Source organism: Colossoma macropomum, unplaced genomic scaffold (genome assembly GCF_904425465.1).
Source record: "Colossoma macropomum unplaced genomic scaffold, Colossoma_macropomum, whole genome shotgun sequence".
Lineage (NCBI taxonomy): Eukaryota > Metazoa > Chordata > Actinopteri > Characiformes > Serrasalmidae > Colossoma > Colossoma macropomum.
Window position 1 is genome coordinate 11,186,589 of NW_023494807.1, and position 12,071 is coordinate 11,198,659.

Here is a 12,071-nt window from a genome sequence, read left to right on the forward strand (position 1 = left end):
ATAGCCATTTTTTTTACCTTGTCCGGCAAATCATTTGAAACTCAGCCACAACAGTTGCAAGCATCTGAACTGATGTCAGCTCTCAAACAAAATGAGCTGCTAATTTGGCTAACTAGTGGAGTAACTGAATATGTTGCTTTTGACTTGCTTTGGGTAACAGTGAAGTTGCATGGAATATTTATACTGCATGCAGCTCACAACATGCAACTAGTTGTATGAAAGTTCCAACCATAGGTGAAATGGCTTAGCAGGTTATAACAACAGACTTTGTATCTTAGTGTATATCACTGTGCCGTAAGGCTGACATAGCTTAGATCTTATAAATGGTAAAATGAAACAATTTGAAATCAAAGCCTTTATGACAAATGATGCCTATAAATAAAGTATTCATACCTGTTTATCTAGGCCTGTTAGTTGTCATGAAGGGCTTTAGTACGTGTCAAGTAGCCTTATGAACCCTGACCTACAGCAAAGTGTTACCAAAGGAATTAAATATCAAGGCCAACATCTCAAAACAATATCAGGCAGCATATTCATAACCATTTTATACAATAGCTTCCTGTGAGGGCCTTTTAGAGGTAGATGTCTGGTTCCTATCACCACCACTGTAAACTATTCTAGCTCTATAAGTTTCTCTAGAACTAAGAACCACTTTGAATGACTTTGTATATGTCTTAACCATTTAATTATGCTGAGAATTTCCTCCCAAGGGTATTAGATGGAGCTCCATCACTCCAGAGAACACAGTTCCACTGCTCCACAGCCCATTGCTGGGGGGCTTTATACCCCTATAGCCAACCCTTGGCACTGGACATGGTGACCTTAGGCTCATGTGCAGCTGCTCCATATTGTCCTATTCTATTGGTCAGTGCTTTTCTATGAAGATTATACAAGCTGAGATCACCCTAAAATAGCTGAATTCACTCACAAGAAGGGCTGTCTGGACACTTTTGGACATACATGAAACATTATTGGACATACTGGATGTGTGTGTTTGATCTTTTATTCAGAATACAAGGTTTTCTGTTTGAACAGCATCTTTTCACTGAGACAATAGCTCCCCCTATGTGCACAAATATGCAAATAACTGTGCTTTGCCCCTCAAAAATATTGCAATTGAACAGTCCACCAGACCAAAGGGGTTATTTTAAGTTACAGGATAACTCAAACATAAATGTTAGCAATTCCACAAATGTCAGAAACTATGACTTTTTAAAATAAATATTCTAAATAAATATTATTAGAAAGACTGTAAAGAGCCACACAGCCAATATTGCTAAGATTTACTAATAAACAAACAGACAGAATTAAATAAGTACAATGGCAATGAATCCCATAAAGCCAAATAATGTTAGTATGGGCAAAAAGTGCAGTGCATCATAAAAATATAAATATATAACATTTATAAAAATACATCACAGATAAGAAAGCAAGGCATTCTTATTAGTTATGTCCCAATCCATTTTTTACCCTGATCCTGATCCAGTTGTTTTAATATAGAACATCTGCCAATGCAGTATCTAACCCAGTTTTATGTAAGATAAGCTAGGTTTCCAGTTGCTTCCGAATACTACAGATAAAGGGCAATTTCACCAATTTTTAAAAATGCCTTGATAATTAGGGATGTTGGGATGTAAACAAAGGCATTGATTTGATGTGAAAGCGATTCAGTGGTGGTGATAAGAACCAGGGGTCGCCATGATTACAACACAGATATAGACATTTTATTTATTATCCAAAACCACCAGTGAACCTACACGAGTCTTCTGAGTTTATATGGAATGTTGATGATGGAAAATAGTGGAAAATCTGAAATAATAAGATAATTTTGCCTTTTAACACCCTGCATGTATGTGTACCTCCACTATGAATGGGTTTTAAGGCCAAAGTCTTCATAAAAATGTCTCAGCTGTCAGGCAGTGAATTCATAACCGTTACATGTGTTAACTTTCTGCGGGAGCTTTTAGAGGTGGATGTCTGGTTCCCATCACCACCACTGTGAACAATTCTGACTCTAGAACAGAGCATTTCACACCAAACCACTGTTTACGTCTCAAATACTGAAATATGCAGAAATTGCGAAGGTCCCTCCTGCTCAGGTTAACATCCTTCTAACCTGCCTGAGCTTGTCCTGTATGAGCTCTTTAAACCTGTCCGTCATAAGGAAGTAGAAGATGGGGTTTACTGCGCTGTGGGCGAAGGCCACTGGCCGCGTCACTATGTACACCGCTTCGATGTAGACTTTGGAGCACAGAGAAAACGTAAGTTCCGAGAGCTGCGATGCTATCCGCACGTTCCTCATCACGTGGAGGGGCGTGTAGAGCACCAGGAACATGATGGCGGCCGCCCTCACGATCTTCAGGGGCTTCTGAAAGGAGGTACCTAACACCTGCTCCTGCATCAGGAGCAGAGAAACCATCTTCAAAGAAGACAGAAACAAGGCCAGAAGAGGTAGCACGTATCCAGTGACGGTGAGCACCAGACTGTAGATCAGAGTGCCTTTGGTCTCAGAGAGGCTTCCAAAGTCATTACACTTGGTCCATTCACTAGACTCCAAGTCCTGTATGATGAAGGCCATGAGTGGTATTACCTGAATGTTGACCCAGACCCAGGTCAGGAGGCTGACAAAGAGGGAGCCCTTGCAGGTCAGCAAGAAATGGTTGCGCAGCGGGTGCCGTATGACCAAGAGGCGATCCACGCTCACCCACACCATGAAGAGGATGCTGGAGTACAGGTTGACGTGGAGGATGTAGCGGTTAACCACACAGAGGGGGGGAATGATCTTGCTCAGGTTGTGGGCGTAGATGTAGGACAGGTGGGGTAAGGTGCACAGGAAGATGAGGTCCGACAGGGCCAGGTTAAACAGGTACACGTTGGTGGACTTCCAAGAAGGGAGGCAGAAGATGTAGCCCAAGATCACCACGAGGTTGCTGACGAAGCCGATGGCAAACTCCACTGCATACATTGGACAGAGGTAGTACTTCCAGAGCTGAGGGATGACATCAGTGCAGTTGGACACCTGTAGTGCATATACAGTTTATCAGTGGACATCTGGGCATCTAATCAATGTGTTTTCTGAATCTAACACCCTGAATGAAGGGCAATGCCACCCATGTTCCCCAAAATTTCAATTGTTCAGCCATTCAGAGTGGTCTGATGTGCTGTTTTTGAGATTACAGTGGTGGTGATAGGAACCAGGGGTCGCCTTGTCCACAACACAAATATAACCATTCTATTCACTATACAAAACCACCAGTGAACCTTCACGTCTTCTGAGTTTTATATGGAATGTTGATGGTGGGAATATAGTGGGAAATCTGAAATTTTTGGGGGACTATTTTGACTCCCAATGCCCTTAAAGTGTGTATTTCTCCACCAAAAAGTACATATTAGGCCAAAGCCTTCTCACAACTATCATACAACAATATCAGGTAGCATATTCATAACCATTTTACGCAACCACTGTCTGTGAGAAAGCTTTTAGAGGTGGACGTCTGGTTCCTAACACCAACACTGTAAACAAGTCTGACTCAGTAAGTTTCTCCAGAATGCAGAACCACTCTGAATGACTTTGTTTACATCTTAACTGTTTAATTATGACTTTTAAAAATGTCATAATTTGTCAAAATGTCAATGTTTAAAAAAGGTGGAATTCCCCTTTAACCCAAAGGCTGCATGATCCTGACTAAATGAGTGAGTTATCATAGCAAGTCACAGGCTGACTCATATGGCCAAAAATAGTACAAAAACTGTCCCTGGTAAACCATACGGGTCATTTTTGTGGGTTACCTTCTCACCCAGCACACACACACACACACACTCATATATATTTATACATATATGTACATATATGTACAACTGCATTTCCAAAGAAGTTGTGACACTGTGCAAAATATAAAAAAAAAACAAAATCGAATGATGTGCAAATCATTTAAACCCTATATGTAATTGAAAATAGTACAAAGACAACATATCAAATGTTGAAACTGAGAAATCTTATTGTTTTTTTTTAAATGTATGCCCATTTTGAAATTGATTCCAACAACACGTTGACGGGGCAACAAGGGGCTGGTAAAGTTGTTTAATGCTAAAAAAACATCTGGTGGTTAATTGGCAACAGGTCAGTTACATGATTGGGTATAAAGAGCATCTCAGAGAGGCTGAGTCTTTCAGAAGTAAAGATGAGGAGGGGTTCACCACTCTGTGAAAGACTGCACAGAATCTGGAGGAATCTCTGTATGTAAGGGACAAGGACAAAAACCAGTGTTTGCTGGCTGTGATCTTTGGGACCTTTCCAGACGACATCTTTTTCAGGGAAGGTCTTGCTTGTTTCATCAAGGCAATGTCAAACCACAACAGCATTGCTCTGTAGTAAAAGAGTCCGGGCACTAAACTGGCCTGCCTGCAGTCCAGACCTGTCACCACATGTGGCACTTATGAAATGAGAAATATGACAAATGAAACCCTGAACTGTTGAGCAGCTGAAATCCTTTATCAAACAAGAATGGAAAACCATTTCACTTTCAAAACTACATCAGTGTCTCCTCAGTTCCCAAACACTTTTAAAGTGTTATTAAAGAAGAGGTGATGAAACACAGCGGTAAACATGCCCCCGTCCCAACTTCTTTGGAATGTGTTGCTGCCATCAAATTCAAAATAGGCATGTATTTTTCAAAAAACAATAAAGTTTCTCAGTTTCAACATTTGACATGTTGTCTTTGCAGTATTGCACATCAATATATATATATATATATATATATGTATATATATATATATATATATATATACATATATATATATATATATCCATATATATATATGTGCGAGACAAGTATCTTGGGTGAGAACTGGGTGAGAAAGGAATTGCAAATATGACTCATGTGGTTTACCAGGGATTATTTTTGTACTATTTTAGCCCATATGAGTCAGCCTGTGACTTGCTATGATAACTCATGTGTGAGTGTATATACATATATATAGTCAAGACCATCAAGTCTATCTGCCTCTGTAAATCTCCACAGTACATTTGAAATGAAGCAGTCAAGATGTGACTGAAGTGCAAATTTCCTGCTTTAATTTAAGGGATTCAACAAAAAGCATTGCAGTAACCGTTTATGCATTACAGACATTTTTTACATAGTCCCCCATAGTTTTACACAAAAGGCTCAAAAATGATCAGACAGTTGACTGATAAGCAGTTTCACAGCCAGGTGTGGCCTGTTCCCTCATTATTTCATGATGAATTAAGGAGATAAAAGGCTGGAGTTGATTTCAAGGTGTTGAATATGTATTTGGTAGCTGTTCAGGGAATTGTCAATATGCTGTCCAAAGAGGCGTTGATGCGAGTGAAGAGGGCCATCCTTAGGCTGAATAAACAAAACAAATCTATTAGAAAGATAGCAGAAACATTAGGATAGGCCAAATCAACAATCTGGAACATTCCTAGAAAGAAGGAGTGCACCGGCGAGCTCACCAAAAGGCCTTGAAGACCACCGATGACAACTAAACTAAACTAAACAACTAAAGTGGATGATTGCAGAATTCTTTTTGTGCCAAAGAAAAACCCAGCATCTTTTACAGCATCTTGTCAAGTCACGGACATTATAGAGGAGATTTTCATATCATTGTCAAAGTCTACAACCAAGAGACACCTTCATGAAATAAAATACAGAGGGTTTACCTTCAGATGCAAACCACTGGTAACACTGAAGAACAGAATGACTTTGCTAGAAAACGTCTAAAAAAGCCTAAAAAGATTTTTTTGGACAGGTCAAACCAAGATTAACTCGTAACACAATGATGGGAAGAGAAGAGTGTGGAGACAACAAAGAAGCGCTCATAATCTAAAGAATACCACATCATCTGTAAAACATGGCGGAGGTAGTGTTGTGGCACAGGCAAGAATGGCTGCCAGTGTAACTGGGTCACTAGTGTTTATTGATGATGTGGCTGCTGATAGAATAAGCAGGATGAATCCTGATGTGTGTAGAGATACTTCAGACAAATGCAGCAAAACCGTTACGATGGCGCCTCACAACACGGATGGACAATGACCCAAAACGTACCACAAAAGCAAGCCAAGAGCTTCTTAAGGCAATTAAATGGAATGTCCTCAAATGACCGAGTCATTCGCCTGACTTCAGCCCAGTTGAGCAAGCTTTTTACTGACTGAAGACAAAACTGAAGGCCGAAAGACACACAAACAAGCAGCAACTGAAGGCAGCTGCAGTAAACGCCTGGTAAAGCATCTCAAAGGAGGAAGGAGAAAGTTCAACAATAATTGATACAAATTATTGGTAATGACCATGACTTCCAGACCTCAGGCCGTCACTGGCTGTAAATTATTTGCATCTTAATAGTAAAAGTAAGACTAATAAAATGATAAAATTGTAATAGATATGCTAATGTTAGGTGGTCCAGTTATGGGAGACTATGTAAAAATGGCTGTATTTCCTAAAAGCATTTCAGGCTGAAGTGTTCCTGTACGTGAAGGTATATTTTACAAAGCTTTTTAAAGCTTGAGTCATTATTCTGAGTCAAAATCTTGTGTCTTGTTTCTTGCACAGCAGCAGAACAAACCACTCAAAAAGTGGTTGCACAACGTAGCAGTCATAGCTGAAGACGTGTGAGAGTGAGAGTATTCATTTTACACCCTAATAAAATAAATAATCAATTGAAAGCACTGTTTTTTATAGATTGTATTAGAAGGATTATCAATAACATAAGCACAAACATAAACATACATACATTACAATTTATGAAGGCTTATTCTAACAAACACATGCTACTTTCGTCAGTTTTACCCCAGAGAGTGTTATAACAGCCTTTATAAATGTTTCTGTTGTCATGAAGGGCTTTTATGGCCTTAATACCAGTGCAGTCCTACAGTAAAGTGTTCCCACATAAAACATCCACACATGCATAACTCATGTAACTGGTTACAAAATGATTAGTATTAATGAAATCATTCACAATACATATTTAAGAGTCTATTTGTAAGTCTTTTATAGACTTTTAAACATTATTTGCAACACAAATGTCATTTATTTATAAGTAATAATACATGAACAATACAATAATGTAGATTATTCATGTTAAAGAACTCACAGGACAAAAAAAAAGTTTATTTTAAGTTGTAAAAGTAAGAAATGTTCATCAAATGGTGAGTTAACAAAATGATAAGAATGCAAAATGATTGAACATTGTAAGCCTAGATGGCTTACTTTTTCAAGTTTAAGACGTATGTATAAGTCATTTATAGATGCTTTTGAAAGCTTATGCAGACAAAAACTGCCATAATTAGGTTTATACCAATTCAAACGTGTACTGGGCTTTAATGCATGAACTGAATTATCCTACATTGATAAATAGAACACATTTAAAAAGAATCCTCCTGAACTGTAAGCTGTAAAGAGTTAATGCTGTAAAGGCAGCAGGAACACAACTTAAATGCCTTTCAGTGGACAAAAGGAGGCATTGATACAAAAAGATCAGGTATCATATATCAGATATGATCAGATTTAACCCCTCTTACCATTGTGCCGGTTGACATTTTTTCTTGTGAAGGCTGCTCGGTGGAGTGAAGCTGCATCCAGCAAAGGACAGCAGTTAATATTACACAGTTCCTTTATTACACTGTGTATTTATGCAAAGCCTTTTTCCCAAGGAAACGTCTAATATAATGACGCAATGATTGCTATCTACCTCTCTCTCCCTCTCTGTTTTTCTGTAACTCTCTCTCTCTCTCTCTCTCTCTCTCTCTCTCCTGCTTATTCTTGTGAGCACTTTAATCTGTGAGTGGGAGGCAGATGTTCAAAGTGATGAGTGGTTAGTGCTGTTGCTATATTGGACAATGTTTACAGAGCGCTAAAAAAATCCCATTCAACTCAATGATAAATCAATCTTATTAGTGCTGAGAATGATCCTCAGATAATACCTGCTCAGTTTCACTTGTAAATCATTACAGAACAATGCAGTAAACTGTAAATGGTTTAAATGAGCATCAAGTTTATTATGTAATTGTACAAGTGCTCAGTATGAACCTCCTCCAGCTGTACGGACAACATCAACGCCATAGTCAAACTCATCCCATACTGGATTGAGCATGTCGGGTGTCGCTGCACTCACGGCTCTTTCAGTGCGATTTTGGAGATCATCCAGTGTTGTGGAACCAACAACGAATGCTCTGAGCTGTTGGAGGTTCACTGCCCACAGAAATCACGCTGCACAGTTATGACAGATTCACTCTTATTGAAGTGGAGAACGCAGAACGCTTTCTGATCAGGGGTCTCATCTCCTCACAGACTGAAGGGAGCCATCATCCACTGACACTCAGAAACTCTATGACCCCCTCTTTCAATTGGATTATGATTGGTTCCTCGGCGCCTCACAGTTGTAAAAATATGGCGCTTTGAAATCGGATGAATCTTTTTGAATCACCCTGTATTTAAGAGAAGCCTCAACCTAAACCTAATATCTAATAGCGAGCTCATCTAAAGGCCCACTTCAGTTTGCCTTTCAACCTGGCATTGAAGTGGACGACCTTCAACCTACCTTCTACACAGAGCTCTTTCTCACCTGGAGAAGCCTGGGAGCACTGTGAGAATCATGTTCTTTGATTTCTCCAGTGCCTTTAATACCATTCAGCCTGGGCTCCTGAGGAACAAGTTAGAGAACACTGGGGTGGATAACCACCAGGACTCTTGGACTACCTCACCAACCGACCACAGCATGTGAGGACACGGGACAGTGTGTCTGACATGGTGGTCAGTAGCACAGGGGAACAGTCCAGGCACCGTTCCTTATCACCCTGTAGACTGCAGACTTCATATACAGCTCACCAAACTGCCATCTACAAAAGTTCTCTGATGACTCAGCAATCGTCCATGATAAGGACAACGAAGAGTACAGACCCAGGACTTTCTGGACTGGTGTCTGATGGTGGTGGCTTTCCACAGGCGCAGTCACCTCCCTCCACCACTGACCATCCAGGGAACAGACATTGAGAGAGTGGACTCAATAGACTGGACTGGTCAGATAACATTAGTGCACTTTATAGGAAAGGCCAGAGCAGACTCGACTCTACCTGCCCAAGAGACTGAGATCATTTGGAGTGCAGGGGGTGCTCCTGAGGACCTTCTTCGACACCATTGTGGCATCAGCTATCTTTTATGGAGTGGTCTGCTGGGGTAGCAGCATCTCAACTGTGGACAGGAAGAGGCTTGACAGACTCATTAAGTGGGCCAGCTCTGTCCTGGGAAGCCCCCTAGACACAGTGCAGATGGTTGGAGACAGGAGGATGTTAGCCAGACTACCGTCCATGCTGAAGAACTCTGGCAGCACTGGGCAGCAAGCGTGTGAAGGAGGCTATCGCAGGTTCTTCCTTCCTGCTGCTGTTAGACTGTACAACCAGCACTGCTCCCAATAGAACCTCCTCCACCCTCCATTCGACCTCACACTCCTACTGAACATACACTGTGAATTTATCACTGTATATGTCTATACAGTTCTATATACTGTAGTACTGTGAATTGCCTCGTTGTGGGATTAATAAAGGATTCTTATCAGCTGTGTGAGAGTCAGTGAGTCACTCTTTTCCTTTATTCCAGCTTCCATTCTATTCAGGAGACTCACTTTCAGTTCCTCAAAGAATCTGCAGACACACTTCCAAAGTTCAGTCTTAGAAGCTGGTTGATCATTTTCTGAATAATCAAACACATTCAGTGGTATTGAGGTCTGGACTCTGGGGTGGTCAGTCCATTGTCCAGCTTCTTTGTTTGATGTGTCCGTCTCCTTTTCTCAGTGAGGTTCTTCTTGAACAGCTACGCATCCTTTCACACCCATAGCGCTGAGTTGTCTTCTCACAGTGGAAGGATGGACAGAAACACCTGTGGATGTTTTCAGATCTGAAGCAGCTTGATTTTCTCCTCTCTCTCAAGATGAAAGCTTTAAGTGCTGTTTATCTGATGGGGGCAGTTTTGGTGTCTACCAGGTCTTCCAGGTGGTTGTTAGGAGCCTCATTTTCTCTGTAGCTTTTAATCAGTTTTTGAACTCCAGTTATGGAAACTCACTTATTTTCTTTTGAGTTTCACTTTCCTTATGTCAGTGGATTATCTTATATCTGATCTCTTCACAAATATATCCTTTAGCCAATTTAGATGCTCATGAGAGAAAAGTGTGTGAGGCAGCTGAGGTGAGTTTTGGTAGGTGTTTTGAAACAGCCAGCAGAAAGTTGTCCAATCAGAATTGTTCTCTCTGTGGTATCTATGATAATGTCTGTTACAAGCTTCAGATAAAACATATGGAATGTCATTTACAGGCTTCAAATGTCCATGTTTAATCTAGAAAGGCCAAAAAAAATTCTTATCATGAATCATCTTTAGCTTAGTACTAACATACCATCAAAAATCCCACAGGGGTGCTGGCAGAAATTAGCCTTACTATAAAGGTGGGTTTTGAAGGCCTTGCTCTAACAGCCACCGTTCACCACTGATGGGAATACATCAATACTTTTGTTTTCCTGTCAACTGTTGCCACATCAAACTGTATTAACTTCTAGATAAATAGGGATGTGGTCTTACACAGATGTCACATGATATAAAAGAATAGGTGGTGTAACCCGGCAACTGCTGGGTCAGTTGTTGCCACATCTATCTGTATTGCACATAGAAGGCTTCTAGATAAACAGGGATGTGGTGACGTTGTATGAGACAAACAAATAGGTGGTGTAACTCAGACAGCAAGATTGAAAGGCAAGTAATTAGACCTCCATGTCCTGACTGGTTGAATGTTGGTGGTCCACATTATTTGTACTTCTCCCGTTTACACATTTAGCCACAGAAACCATTTCTTTCCTCTGAGTATACCAGACCTGCCAAAATGGGAAAATTCCGCCAAATATTAAAAAAAAAAACTTCACCTGCAAAGACTTATCTGAAGTAAAATAGTCTTTGGGCAAGATACACATTGTACTTTGCATCTGGTCAAGCTTTAAAATGTGGTTCTTTATTTGACTGCCCTTTGTTTCTCTTTTTTAGAGCTCTACTCATAAATCCTAGACGAACACCACCTTTCACTGTAAGGAAGGAAACTGACTTAGCTTTTCTAAGTATCGGAGGAAAAGGGGATTTCTGTAATCTTTGTGTCTTTTCACACATGATCTGACACACTCAATGTATAATAAGTAGGAAGGATGACCTGATCCAGATAGTGTGTTCTGTTCTGCGTTTGATGTATCTGCTATGGCCTCCCTCAAGTGTACAACCTGTTTTGTTGTTGTTTTTGTTTGCGTCCAGGGAGATACTTCTGAGGAGACTAGATATAAGATAATCCACTTGCATAAAGAAGAAAGTTGAAGGAAAATAAGTGAAGTTTCCAAAACTGCAGTTCAAAAATTGATTACGCTTTCTGTTAAGTATGTTTTCCTGCTTTCTCCTGACACTGAAAAATGAATCATTTTTACAACCCTGTTTCCAAAAAAGTTGGGATGCTGTGCAAAATGTAAATAAAAACAAAATGCATTGACATGCAAACCATTTAAACCCTACATTTATTGAAAATCATACCAAGACAACAAATCAAATGTTGAAACTGAGAAATTTGATTGTTTCTTGAAAAATATACGCCCATTTTGAATTTGATGCCAACAACAAGTTTCAAAAAAGCTTGGACGGGGCATGTTTACCACTGTGTTTCATCACCTCTTCTTTAAACAACACTCTAAGTTTTTGGGAACTGAGGAGACACCGCTGTAGTTTACAAAGTGAAATGTTTTCAGCTGCTCAACAGTTCAGGGTCTCATTTGTCATGTTTTTCATTTCATAATGCGCCAAATGTTTTCAGTGGATGACAGTCTGGACTGCAGGCAGGTCAGTTTAGCACCCAGACTCTTTTAATACGGAGCAATGCTGTTGTAGAATGTGATTTTTTGGGATTTGTTCGAGAATCCCATTCATTCTGGCCACAGAGAAATTGAGCTTAGACCTAGACTTCCTAATATGGGGATATCATGAACTACAGAATGACGCACGACTTCAGCGGCCTATGGTGAGCAGACAGAGCCCATTGTTTTG

General features: G+C 40.2%; 1 protein-coding gene across 1 annotated transcript; it reads right to left on the minus strand.

Moving 5' to 3' along the window:
- Positions 1 to 2,095: 2,095 nt before the first annotated feature.
- LOC118797495 (succinate receptor 1-like) lies at positions 2,096 to 7,708 on the minus strand. Its single transcript, XM_036556868.1, has 2 exons — positions 7,535 to 7,708; positions 2,096 to 3,019 (listed from the first exon to the last, which is right to left on the minus strand). Exons 1-2 carry the CDS (start codon positions 7,589 to 7,591, stop codon positions 2,096 to 2,098), a joined length of 981 nt encoding a protein of 326 aa, XP_036412761.1. The 5' UTR covers positions 7,592 to 7,708.
- Positions 7,709 to 12,071: the final 4,363 nt, after the last annotated feature.

Bases quoted from the DNA above. Each gene is read 5' to 3' on its own strand.
- LOC118797495 (XM_036556868.1), bottom strand. From the start codon at position 7,591: ATGCAGCTTCACTCCACCGAGCAGCCTTCACAAGAAAAAATGTCAACC. The intron at 3,020-7,534 runs GTAAGAGGGGTT...TATGCACTACAG, and splicing joins AAATGTCAACCGGCACAATG to GTGTCCAACTGCACTGATGT.